Source organism: Silurus meridionalis, chromosome 11, assembly GCF_014805685.1.
Source record: "Silurus meridionalis isolate SWU-2019-XX chromosome 11, ASM1480568v1, whole genome shotgun sequence".
Taxonomy (NCBI): Eukaryota; Metazoa; Chordata; class Actinopteri; order Siluriformes; family Siluridae; genus Silurus; species Silurus meridionalis.
This window is the reverse complement of record NC_060894.1, coordinates 23,077,501-23,090,000: the sequence shown is the minus strand read 5'-3', so window position 1 is coordinate 23,090,000 and position 12,500 is coordinate 23,077,501. Positions and strand designations below refer to the sequence as shown.

General features: G+C 43.1%; 2 protein-coding genes across 2 annotated transcripts in view; both read right to left on the bottom strand.

Annotated features, from left to right (window-relative positions):
• Positions 1-874: 874 nt before the first annotated feature.
• fhl1b (four and a half LIM domains 1b) lies at positions 875-7,547 on the bottom strand. The gene is made up of 6 exons (XM_046860910.1): positions 7,393-7,547; positions 4,215-4,377; positions 3,350-3,524; positions 2,835-3,004; positions 2,509-2,695; positions 875-1,863 (listed from the first exon to the last, which is right to left on the bottom strand). Exons 2-6 carry the CDS (start codon positions 4,368-4,370, stop codon positions 1,709-1,711), a joined length of 843 nt encoding a protein of 280 aa, XP_046716866.1. The 5' UTR covers positions 4,371-4,377; positions 7,393-7,547; the 3' UTR covers positions 875-1,708.
• Positions 7,548-8,752: 1,205 nt separating this feature from the next.
• The window catches only part of slc9a6b (solute carrier family 9 member 6b), an 8,521-nt gene continuing 4,773 nt past the window's right edge, over positions 8,753-12,500 (bottom strand). Inside the window, exons 11-18 of the mRNA XM_046861493.1 lie at positions 11,212-11,300; positions 10,978-11,091; positions 10,638-10,749; positions 10,092-10,245; positions 9,941-9,971; positions 9,792-9,859; positions 9,466-9,559; positions 8,753-9,393 (exon numbers count right to left, since the gene is read on the bottom strand). Of these exons, the coding sequence (XP_046717449.1) occupies positions 9,106-9,393; positions 9,466-9,559; positions 9,792-9,859; positions 9,941-9,971; positions 10,092-10,245; positions 10,638-10,749; positions 10,978-11,091; positions 11,212-11,300 (950 nt within the window). The 3' untranslated portion in view covers positions 8,753-9,105. The remainder of the gene's footprint in view (positions 9,394-9,465; positions 9,560-9,791; positions 9,860-9,940; positions 9,972-10,091; positions 10,246-10,637; positions 10,750-10,977; positions 11,092-11,211; positions 11,301-12,500) is intronic.

The window sequence follows — 12,500 nt, the reverse complement described above, 5'->3', positions numbered from 1 at the left end:
TGATGAGGAGGTGATGGTTTTAAGGAGAGGAATGTGGAAGGGCAGATGGTGGTAGATTTTGCTAAAAGGATGGAAATGGCAGTGGTGAACACTTATTTTAAGAAGAAGGAGGATCATAGGGTGACGTATAGAGAAGTATGGAGATGTTCAGAAGGAGTGTTAGAGTGTGTTAGAGAAGTGAAGAACAGAGTGCGGGCAGGGTGGAGTGGGTGGAGAAGAGTGATAGCAGGAGTGATTTGTGATAGAAGAGTATCTGTGAGAGTGAAAGGGAAAGTTTATAGGACTGTGGTGAGACCTGAGATGTTGTATGGATTAGAGACAGTGGCATTGAGTAAAAGACAGGAGGTGGAGCTGGAGGTAGCAGAGCTGAAGATGTTGAGATGTTCGTTGGGAGTGATGACAATGGACAGGATTAGAAATGAGTTTATTAGAGGGACAGCGCATGTAGGACGTTTTGGAGACAAGGTGAGGGAGGTGTGATTGAGATGGTTTGGACATGTGCAGAGGAGAGACATGGGGTATATCAGTAGGAGAATGCTGAGGATGGAGACACCAGGAAGGAGGAAAAGAGGAAGACCAAGGAGGAGGTTTATGGATGTGGTGAGGGAAGACATGCAGGTAGTTGGTGTGAAAGAGGAAGACGTACAGGACAGGGGGGTGTGGAGACGGATGATCCGCTGTGGCGCCCCCTAATGGGAGAAGCCGAAAGAAGAAGTTGTTGTCGTCGTCGTAATGGTGGTGAAGTGCACATGATGTAGGTGTGACGTTTCCTCTCTTCACCACTAGATGGTGACATTTCACTGAATCTCAGTGATTAGCGATTCACTAATGAACGTGTTGTTACACACACACACACACACACACACACACACGGTTTTAATCGAACCTTTTATTCGGTTACACTTCAGTTTGAGTCTCACTTAATATTTGCTTGAGAAATCTGGCTGAAAGAACACACACACACACACACACACACACACACACACACACACACACACACACTCTGATCTAATAGTCTGAGTGAGATACAGATACACTGTTTTACACACACACATACACACACACACACACACACACACACACACACACACAGATCTAATAGTCTAAGTGAGATACAGATACACTATTACACACACACACACACACACACACACACACACACACACTCTGATCTAATAGTCTGAGTGAGATACAGATACACTGTTTTACACACACACACACACACACACACACACACACACACAGATCTAATAGTCTAAGTGAGATACAGATACACTATTATACACACACACACACACACACACACACACACACACACACACACAGATCTAATAGTCTAAGTGAGATACAGATATACTATTATATACACACACACACACACACACACACAGATCTAATAGTCTAAGTGAGATACAGATATACTATTATATACACACACACACACACACACACACACACACACACACAGATCTAATAGTCTAAGTGAGATACAGATATACTATTATACACACACACACACACACACACACACACACACACACACACACACACACACACACACACACACACAGAAAGTCAGCAGAAGGACATGATTTGATGAGGAGTTGTGAGCGGTAGCTGATGATTCTGCAGTGAGACTGTGAGATAAATGAACACAGATGAAGCATCTTGTATGTGGTTAAGGAATTTCGGCCCATTGTTTGGGTCTTTACACTTTCTTGGCACAGTCGGTGCAGAAGATGTTCCCATCCTTGGAGATGAAGCGTTTCTCAGCCAGGTTCAAGGAGCACTTCTTACAGGTGAAGCAGTAATCGTGCCATGTTCCTCCCTCATAGTTCACCACATTAGCGGCTTTTCCAAAACCTGTAGCAGGAAACAACTCAACTCTGTGTTCATGTTTTTATTGACATGTACATTCCTTAAGCTTTATAGCTTCCCGTTCCTCATTCCCCTTTCCCCATTCCTAATTCCCTATTCATCATTCCCTTTCCCATTCCTAATTCCCTATTCATCATTCCCTTTTCCCCATTCCTAATTCCCTATTCATCATTCCCTTTTCCCAATTCCTAATTCCCTATTCATCATTCCCCTTTCCCCATTCCTAATTCCTATTCATCATTCCTTTTCCCAATTCCTAATTCCTATTCATCATTCCCTTTCCCATTCCTAATTCCCTATTCATCATTCCTTTCCCATTCCTAATTCCTATTCATCATTCCCTTTTCCCAATTCCTAATTCCCTATTCATCATTCCCCTTTCCCCATTCCTAATTCCCTATTCATCATTCCCTTTTCCCCATTCCTAATTCCCTATTCATCATTCCCTTTTCCCTGTTCTATAATATCTATAATTTCTATTCCAAATTTCCTATTCACTATTCTGTATTACATACTCCTTCTCCTCTTTCTCTGTTTTCATCTCTATATTTCTTACTACCTCATAGAGAGACAGAGATGTGTGTGTGTGTGTGTGTGTGTGTGTTGGTGTGTGTTTGTGTGTATGTATACCAGTGATGGGGTTCTGGCAGCCGCTGCACTTCTTGGCCACTTGTGTTTTGTAGCAGTCGACGCAGTAGAGTTTCTGCTCATGAGAAGTGAAGCGAGTTCCAGCCAGAGGCTTCACACACACCACACACACCAAACACTCCGAGTGCCACGGTTGGTCCTGATAATTTACTCCACCTGCTGTGATGGGCTACACACACACACACACACACACACACACACACACACACACACACACATATATAATTACAAATACACAAACATACATCATCTATCGTGTGTATGAAGTATGGTGTGTGTGTGTGTGTGTGTGTGTGTATGTATCTCACCTTCTTGCAGGCAGTACATTGTTTAGCGAATTTGCTGTCATGGCAGCTGCTGCAGTAAACATTCTCATTTTTAGTGATGAAGCTCTCCGAGCCGATCGGCTTCTTACACTTATAACACGTGAAACATTCATAATGAAACACGTTGCCTTTGTACTCCACGCTCTCTGTACCTTTAGCGAAGACACACACACACACACACACACACACAGTGTGATGAGTGAGATGTTAATGATGAAGGTAAAACATCGTCCAGGTGAGGGTGAATATACCTCACAGGTAATGTGCCTTACAGTAAAATTTGATGCCTTACAGGTAAAGATACTTTACAGGTCAAATTTCCTTACAGCATCATATCTTACAGAAAATAATTCTTTATATGTAAAGATGCCCTACAGGTAATGGTGTCTTACAGCTAAATGTCATTCAGTAATTTTAATAATAAAACAGTGTTATAGGAATTGTGTGCTAGTAATTATCACACCTCGTGCTCGTCCAGACCCACAAGGTAAGTTTACCTGCTAAGATGGGTTTGTAGCAGGTGTTGCAGCGGGGTGCATCCTCACGTGAACCACATTTTCCACACAGGATCCGGTCATCCTTCACGCTGAATGACTCTTTAGCCAAATTTTTATAGCACTTTGAGCAGCGGAAACAGTCCTCATGCCAGTAACGACCCTTATAGTGCAGCTCCTGTGGAGATACAGTGCCGTACAGGTCAATATTTATTACAGATATACAGTGCCTTACAGTCATACAGTGCCATACAGGTATACAGTGCCTTACAGGTATACAGTGCTTTACAGTCATACAGTGCCTTAGAGTCGTACAGTGCCTTAAAGTCATACAGTGCCTTACAGTCATACAGTGCCTTACAGTCGTACAGTGCCTTACAGGTATACAGTGCCTTACAGGTATACAGTGCCTTACAGTCATACAGTGCCTTACAGGTATACAGTGCCTTACAGGTATACAGTGCCTTACAGTCATACATTGCCTTACAGGTATACAGTGCCTTACAGGTATACAGTGCCTTACAGTCATACATTGCCTTACAGGTATACAGTGCCATACAGGTATACAGTGCTTTACAGTCATACAGTGCCTTAAAGTCATACAGTGCCTTACAGTCGTACAGTGCCTTACAGGTATACAGTGCCTTACAGTCATACAGTGCCTTACAGGTATACAGTGCTTTACAGATGTACAGATTGTTACAGCTCTATAGTGCCAAAATAGATAAAAAAAAAGATGTTAAAGGTGAAAATGAAGATGCCCTAGAGGTGAAATCTGCTCAGTGCTTGTTCTGTTTGTTAAAATACAGTGTAAAGTTTAGTGTTATGTATGTCATGTGACAGGTGTGTTGTTTGAAGTGGGCAGTACCTTGGAGTCCGTGCTGATTGGACGGCGACACTCGGCACAATTGTTGGCGCAGAATTTGTCAAAGCAGCGCACACACACCGGCTTCTCGTCCTTCTGCACATATTTCTTTCCATTTAAATCATCGCGGCAATAAAAACAGCTGAAATGGTCTGCCATGGTGACACTGCACACACACACACACACACACACACACACACACACACACACACACATACACACATACACACACATACACACACACACACACACACACACACACACACACGAACAAAAGAGAACAAACATTGTGTTATCAGTGGAAACTTTGACTCTGAAACTTTTTCTTCCTGAGTGTGGGAGAGAGGAGACGATTATAACCTCTTTGTGTGTGTGTGTGTGTGTGTGTGTGTGTGTGTGTGTGTGTGTTTTGTAGCCATGGGCAACAGATGTCCACACACTTCACTCCTCTGTGGTTTTTTTTTGATAAAAGGAAGTGTGCAGTATGAAGGTGAGAAGTCAGCGCATTAACTCATACAATTTAAGTGATTTATAGACTAAATGACTTGATTCTTGATGATAAACAGCTTCAAATAAAATCACTAAAATGACTCATGTCTGTCAGTTTGTTTATTCTGGAAGCTTCACCTGTAAACCCTGAGAGAAGATGAACACAGAGGGAATCTGGGCGAGGCAGAAGGCAGTCTGTAATTGAATCAGAATGTCAGTGCATCGTGTCTGATCAAATCAACTCGGCGCAGGAAGTCAGAGAATCGGATCACCCCGGTTAAGGACGCAGAGTAAACACTTTATTTATTAGAAACTGAAATTGCACACAAACAGACAGCTGTAATACGGAGACCTGCAGGACTGCACTTTCAGAGGAACAGTGTTTGCTCTAACGGCCTCCATAGCAACGGTGTAAACTGTGTACAACCCCAAACTGGCCCTTTCTGCCCCATTACACACCACAATATATTTCTGTCTCAGAGCTGCAGCGCACACACACACACACACACACACACACACACACACACACACACACACACACACACAAAACTCACTTTCTTTTTTACATCCTGCCTGCAAACCAGCGTCAGAAGTCAAACCTCACACAAAAATGTTAGCAAACACACACACACACACACACACACACACACACACACACACACACACACACACACACACACACACAGCGTTTATAACAGCACAGTGCAGATCACACACAAATCAAGGGTTTCTCCTGGACCTTCAAGATCTCCGTTCATTTCATTAGGGACTAGTTTTGAAGCGTGCGTGTGTGTGTGTGTGTGTGTGTGTGTGTGTGTGTGTGTGTGTTGGGGGTGCTGTTGAGGTCACCTCCACAACAATCCACTTCATTACTGCGAGCGGGCGGAAACCTGATATTGTGTGTTTCATCACCAAAAGGAAGTTACAACAACTGCTTATCAATAACACACATTTAGTGTGTGTGTGTGTGTGTGTGTGTGTGTGTGTGTGTGTGTGTGTGTGCACTAAACACACTAAATCATATGCATGAGCTCTATTCAAAGATCATCATCATAAACAACAATATCAACAACAACAATATTAATAAGTGTGCTTTCAGGATCACACACACACACACACACACACACACACACACACACACACACACACACACACACAGAGTTGTGGGGTTGTGTTCCGATTCAGTAGGTTGTTGTGATGAATGAGGTAAATTTTGTGAAAGTTGTGTAGTTGTTGTGAGGTTGAGCAGTGTCCAGACGACTCGTCGACCCCTAACGTCCTCCTGAAGAGACGTCTGACTTCTGCATGAGCTCATCATACAACATCTGGAGCTCAGTGTGGATAAAGATAAGGGCCAAGACACACACACACACACACACACACACACACACACACACACGCACGCACGCGCACAGTAGACACAAACACACACACACACACGCACACACACACACACACACGCACACACACGCACACGCACACACACACACACACACGCGTTCTTCATTGTTACATGTCTCCCTCCCTCTCTCCCTCTAAAAATCTGTAACTGGGTGTGGTTCTGTTCTGCTTCTTGTAGTCTTGACATCATCCAATTAAAATGTTACCTTCAAAAAAACATGGCATGCACACACACACATACACACACACACACACACACACACACACACACGTGCACTCATCATGCCATATGACGGATTCCAACATATGTAACCTAAAACTGCAAAACAGACTTAGTTGTGCCAGACAGCTGGGAAAACACTGAACGTGTGAGAGAGAGAGAGAGAGAGAGAGAGAGAGAGAGAGAGAGAGACAGAGAGTGAGTGAGTGTGTGTGTGTGTGTGTGTGTGTGTGTGTGTGTGCGCACACCACTGTGTTGGCATGATGTCCTCCCCAAAGAATGAGAGTGAAGCATGAGAACAGGAAGCCAGAAAAACAGGGAACAGGAGGCAAGAGTGAGTGAGAAGGCTACACAGGAGCTGAGGAGAACATCTCAAACTCATCTCCATCTGACCTCCTGCTTTAAACACAAGCTTTTGTTTGGTCGGTCACAGTGAATGCCTTAATTACATCATTAGCTGTCAGTGTCAATTTAACTTTAAAATGAGTGTGGAGTCTCTGTGTCTCTATCCCCCTTACACACACACACACACACACCCACACAAACACACACACACAAACACACACACTCTCTCTCACACACACACACACCCACACACTCACACACACACACATACACACACACACAGTATAGAGATGAGGAGAACAAAATAAAACAATTTTGCTATTTCCACACAGCACTTACTGATAAACACCACTAAAGATCATGAGACTGTGTGTGTGTGTGTGTGTGTGTGTGTGTGTGTGTGTGTGTGTGAGACCCTGCTGCTTCACATTTATCACACCACTCACTACACACGCTGTAGGGTGCAGAAGGGCGTAGGACGCACTCCCTAAACCTGTGCAGTAATGTAGAAAATAATGTACATCATGAAGCTTCATACTGGACACACACACACACACACACACACACACACACACACACACACACACAGCGTCTACTGTAGTTCAGAAAGAATACACTTCAGCCCTAAATTAAGTAGTTCATCTTCATCTTTATGTTTCTCACCCACAAACACACACACACACGTCAAAGATGTGTTGAAAGTTAAGTAGAAATGCTGAAACATACCAGTTTCTCAGCAGGAGGCTCGAATCCTCCACCTCGTCTCAAGACTGTTATCGTTCACCCTCACTTTACTCACCAGAGACTGACGGAGTGACAGACAGAGGGAGTGACGGAGGGAGGTGTAGAGGGAGTGACAGAGGGAGGTGTAGAGGGAGTGACAGAGGGAGGTGTAGAGGGAGTGACGGAGGGAGGTGTAGAGGGAGTGACAGAGGGAGGTGTAGAGGGAGTGACGGAGGGAGGTGTAGAGGGAAGGAGGGAGGTGTAGAGGAAAGGAGGGAGGGAGGGAACAGCATGCAGGAAGGAGAGAGTATTACAACATCGACAGGAAATCATGCACAAGTGTTTTCACTTTTGAGAAAGGCACCCTACCATATCACTGAGTGCTGCAGCGATCATGTGCACAAGGGGTTGTTTTATATATGGGGTAGATTGTGTAGTGTAGTGTAGGTGTAGTTTAGAGTATGTGTATGTGTAGTGTAATGTAAGTGTATTGTAGGTGTGGTCTAGTTTATGTGTGGGTGTAGTGTAGTGTATTGTAGGTGTAGTGTGTTGTAGTGCAGTTCAGTGTGGGTGTAGTTTATTGTTTGTGCAGAAGTATTTAAGTATATGTGTAGGTGTAGTGTAGTTTAGTGTATGTGTAGGTGTAGTTTAGGTGTGATGTAGATGTAGTTTTATGTATGTGTAGTCCATATTTCCATATAAATGTGGAATGTTGTGCAGGGGTCAAGACAGTCACCTGAAACCAGAGGAAATAAAAGTAAGCAAGAAGTGAAGACAGCTGCAGTAAACATCTGCTAGAACATCAGCAGAGAAGAGTCAGTGTGCAGATGTGTAGACACCATTGATCATAATCTCCTGCTTGCTAGACTTGAGAACGTTGTTGGAACCCTCGAGTCTGGTTCCTCTCAAGGTTTCTTCCTTCTGCATCTCAGGGAGTTTTTTCTTCACCACAGTCTCCACTGACTTGTTCATCAGAGACAAACTTACACTTATAAAGAACTTATTCATTTTTATCTCCACATTATCTGTGTAAAGCTGCTCTGAGACGATGTTCATTATTAAAAGCTCAAAACAAATAAACATGAATTGACTTGTGTAGGAGTTCCAGACTTTAGTCTGTGATTCACTGTATTGGACTGACAACCTGCTAATAATTAAACTTATGGAAAGTAATCATCTACTTCATGGCTGTAGGTATGTCTAATTCCATCTGGTCCCTGAAGCATGCTGATTTAAATAGTGGTTGTGTTACAGCCTGTGTGTTGTGCACTTCTATCACTTATATAAGTTATACATATAGTATATAACATCACACACATTTCTTCATGAAGTCAGGACACAGTCTACCTGCCTAAAACAGAAGCAGTGTCAATAAAAGGGTTTAATCCACACATTTTTACATCAAACTGGAACATTCAGATAAATGAACACAGGAAGTGACATCACCTTAAACAACAAGCATGTCCATTTCTGCATACTTCATTTTTCTCATCATTTACATTAGCAATAAGGAGCTGTGTCCAATCAGGACGTCTCCTTACCCAGCCTAGTGTGCACTACCCAGGGCTCAGGAGCTTTTATATCATAACAAATATGGAGATCAATCTCAAATGCCCCTCATCAGATACATAGTGCACTACATAGTGCACATCATGTCTAGTGTCCTACATGTTCACTAGGGAGTGATTAGTGAGACAGCCTGCTGTTGTATGTGCACTACTTAGTGCACTGTGAGATCTGACACTCAGGGGTCGGAGCGGCGGTCTGTGTGGTCTCGGTTTCAGGATGAAGTGGAGGGTTCGAGGACTCATCACAATCATTACAGTGTGAATGTAATTGAGAAGACTTCTGATTGGAGGAGATGAAGGGGTCAGCAAGGTCACTGAGGTCGCTGATGTCGCTGAGGTCACTGAGGTCACGGAGTTCACTGTACACGAGACTGGATCTGTTATTCCAAATCAGCTCAGAATCATCATCACCATCATCCTGCTGAGAGACACAGGCCTGCAGTGATGTAGTGTTATGTCTGTGTGTGTGTGTGTGTGTGTGTGTGTGTGTGTGTGTGTGTGTGTGTACCTGACGGCGCTGACGGGTGAGGCAGTGTGTCAGTGGCGTGCAGCAGGAGTGTGTGAGGGGATGATCAGTGTGTGTGAGGAGAGGCTTCAGATATCTGCAAAGTAAAGAGTTTAGGACCGGCATCGCCATCTAGTGACCACATCATCAAACTGCAACCAAACTGAAATCAACATCTCACGCGCACACGCGCGTGCGCACACACACACACACACACACACACACACACACACACACACATTGCACTTGTGTGCACACACAGTGTGTGACTCTATAATTACACAGATTTATATTTTCTTTTATAGATTTTATATCTGACTGAAGGATACCTGTGGTCCAATCTGTACCACAATCTGAAAGGCCAGGCAAAGTCACGCCCACTCACACACTCCTCCTCCTGAAAGAGTGGTGTCAAAAAAACCACAAATTAATAAAACCATACTCACACACACACACACACACACACTCACACACTCACCAGATTCTCCTGATCTTCCTCTACACCGACTCTGGTAAAAAATAGGAGGTGCAAGTAAATAAAAATTACTCAAACATGGTACAATTAAATCACACACACACACACACACACACACACACACACACACACACACACACACACAGAGACACACCTGATTTTCATTAAGGCGAGCATGGGCGTGGTCCCTCCCCCACACACCCACACTGTTAGGAAGACGATGATGAGTGTGGTGGAGAACATCATCTTCCTTGCATAAGTGCTTGTGTCCCGAATAGAAAGGGCGAAGGTCATGGCCCCTCGCAGCCCTGTGGGGTCAAAAGTAAAAGTGTCTGCTGTCCTGCACACTGAGAAACACACGAGACTGTTCACTAGCACACGGGGGTGGGGGTTATGCTAATGATCATGATATTAATATTATAATATTAAACTTTATTAGATACTGATTTATTTATTATTCATTAATCAATTTTTCAAGAATACTAATATGGCCAGTGGAAATAAAACCATGAGGATGCTGATTTTATTGTATTATTTTTTCTTTTAGTTATATTAGTTACAAAGCAAATATAAATCTCTTCAAACGAGTTGAATCAGGAAATAAAACTAAAGAATAAAGAAAATATTGATATGAGCTGCTGTTCTGCTATGCTAATGTAATCAAGATTCCTGTTATCCAATCAGAGCGCAGCGTGTGTACCTGCGAACATCATGACGTGCTGAAAGCGGGAGCTGATGTGATTGGTTCGGCCCAGGTTCAGCAGGAACGACAGAGGATAAATATTCGCCACTCGTCCCAGAAATATCGCCAACTGTTCATCAGTCAGGGAAAAAAATTACTTCCTCACTGTTTACATCACTTCCTGTAAACTCAATCCAATCATTTTACATTACATCTACAGCACAAGGCGAGTCCTCGTGTGTGTGTGTGTGTGTGTGTGTGTGTTAGAGTGGATCTGTGTGTGTGTGTGTGTGTGTGTGTGTGTGTGTGTGTGTTAGAGTGGATCTGTGTGTGTGTGTGTGTGTGTGTGTAAGGATACAAAAGCACTAGTGATGAAGACGATGTTGAAGACGTGATGCTGGAAGGTGAACAGAGTCACACCCATGTAGGAGAAAATAAAATTCTCAGCCAGGAAGTTCAACAACTCAAATAACTACAAAGAAAAACACACACACACACATGCACTGAAAATCACAAACAGATCTTCATTAAGACTAAGAATAGAGCTGTGTGTGTGTGTGTGTGTGTGTGTGTGTGTGTGTGTGTGTGTTACCTCCTTCGTACGGTTTTTGGATTCACTAGACAGGTTGTTGTAGGTGTAGTGAGCTTGAGTGATGCCACAGAACAGCACTGCAACCACACCTACACACACACACACACACACACACACACACACACACACACACACACACACAAACAGAGGTGATGAGTTTTGTCTGAATGACAGGTAACTAATGTGTGTTTTGTCTCTGAGAGAAAGAAGTAAAGATAAAGAGGAGGTCTGTGGAGATGTTAAATATAAGGTGATACATTTTCAGAACTCTCCTGTAGAAGACCCTGGAGCTCCCAGTAAGCTCTGCAGGAGGAACAGTTGGGACATGTAAGCAATTACATTACAACCAGTTCCTTCAAACTCATCACCAACACCAGACGCTGAGGGACGCCCCACAGAGACCAAGAGTCACAGTGGCTGAGGTGAGAGTGACCATCTCTGGAGGACTGTACGGGAGGTGTGTCTATCTAATAAACACTTAAAGAATTTTCTGGTGCTAAAAAAGGTGGTGGCAGCATCATGCTCTGGGGAACGAGCTTCATCCTCAGCAGTGGTGAACAGGAACGAGGTAGATGTAATTCTTCATCTACGTATCTGAACTTTACTGAAGTTTTTCCATGTGAGGAGATTTTTACTGTAACTTCACTACATTTCAAAATCAAATATCTTCCTTTTTACTCAAATACATTTTGTGAAATCAGTCGTTTCTTTTTATTTATCAGCAGATAAAAATGTTATTACTATTAATGTTATAATTGTATTATAGTGCAGCGAGTGAAGTTAAATAAGAGCCGGAAAAAATACCGCGAGAACAGCAAATACTTTGGTACTTTTACTCAAGTGAAAATTTCTAGGGACACTTTTACTACTTTTACTGGAGTCAAATTTTACTGACTGCTTCTTTACTTTACCTCAAATACCTGCTTTGTGTACTACATCTGCATATGGACTTGACCTGAATTTATACCTCCTTCAGCACTGTAGATCCCAGAACACCTATACTTTATAATCATCTCTGCATGGCTCTGTACTCTGCTCAATCACACAAACTTTATCTCATCTAATTCAATACAATCAATCTACACAAAAAAGGTGATGTTTTACAATCCAGATCTGACCAACCTGAAGAACCTGCAGCAAATCTGGCAGGAAGAACAAGTGACAAGCCCAAACAGTGTGCAGATGCAGTAGAAACGTCACTGTGTGTGTGTGTGTGTGTGTGTGTGTGTGTGTGTGTGTGTGTGTGTGTGTGTGTGTGTTGTGTGTGTGTGTGTGTGTGTGTGATGGGG

Excerpts from the sequence above, each read along its gene's own strand:
- fhl1b (XM_046860910.1), bottom strand. The coding sequence starts at position 4,370 with ATGGCAGACCATTTCAGCTGTTTTTATTGCCGCGATGATTTAAATGGA. Across the intron at positions 3,005-3,349 it reads CTACAAACCCATCTTAGCAG|GTACAGAGAGCGTGGAGTAC; the intron begins GTAAACTTACCT and ends TCTTCGCTAAAG. Across the intron at positions 2,696-2,834 it reads AATGTACTGCCTGCAAGAAG|CCCATCACAGCAGGTGGAGT; the intron begins GTGAGATACATA and ends GTGTGTGTGTAG.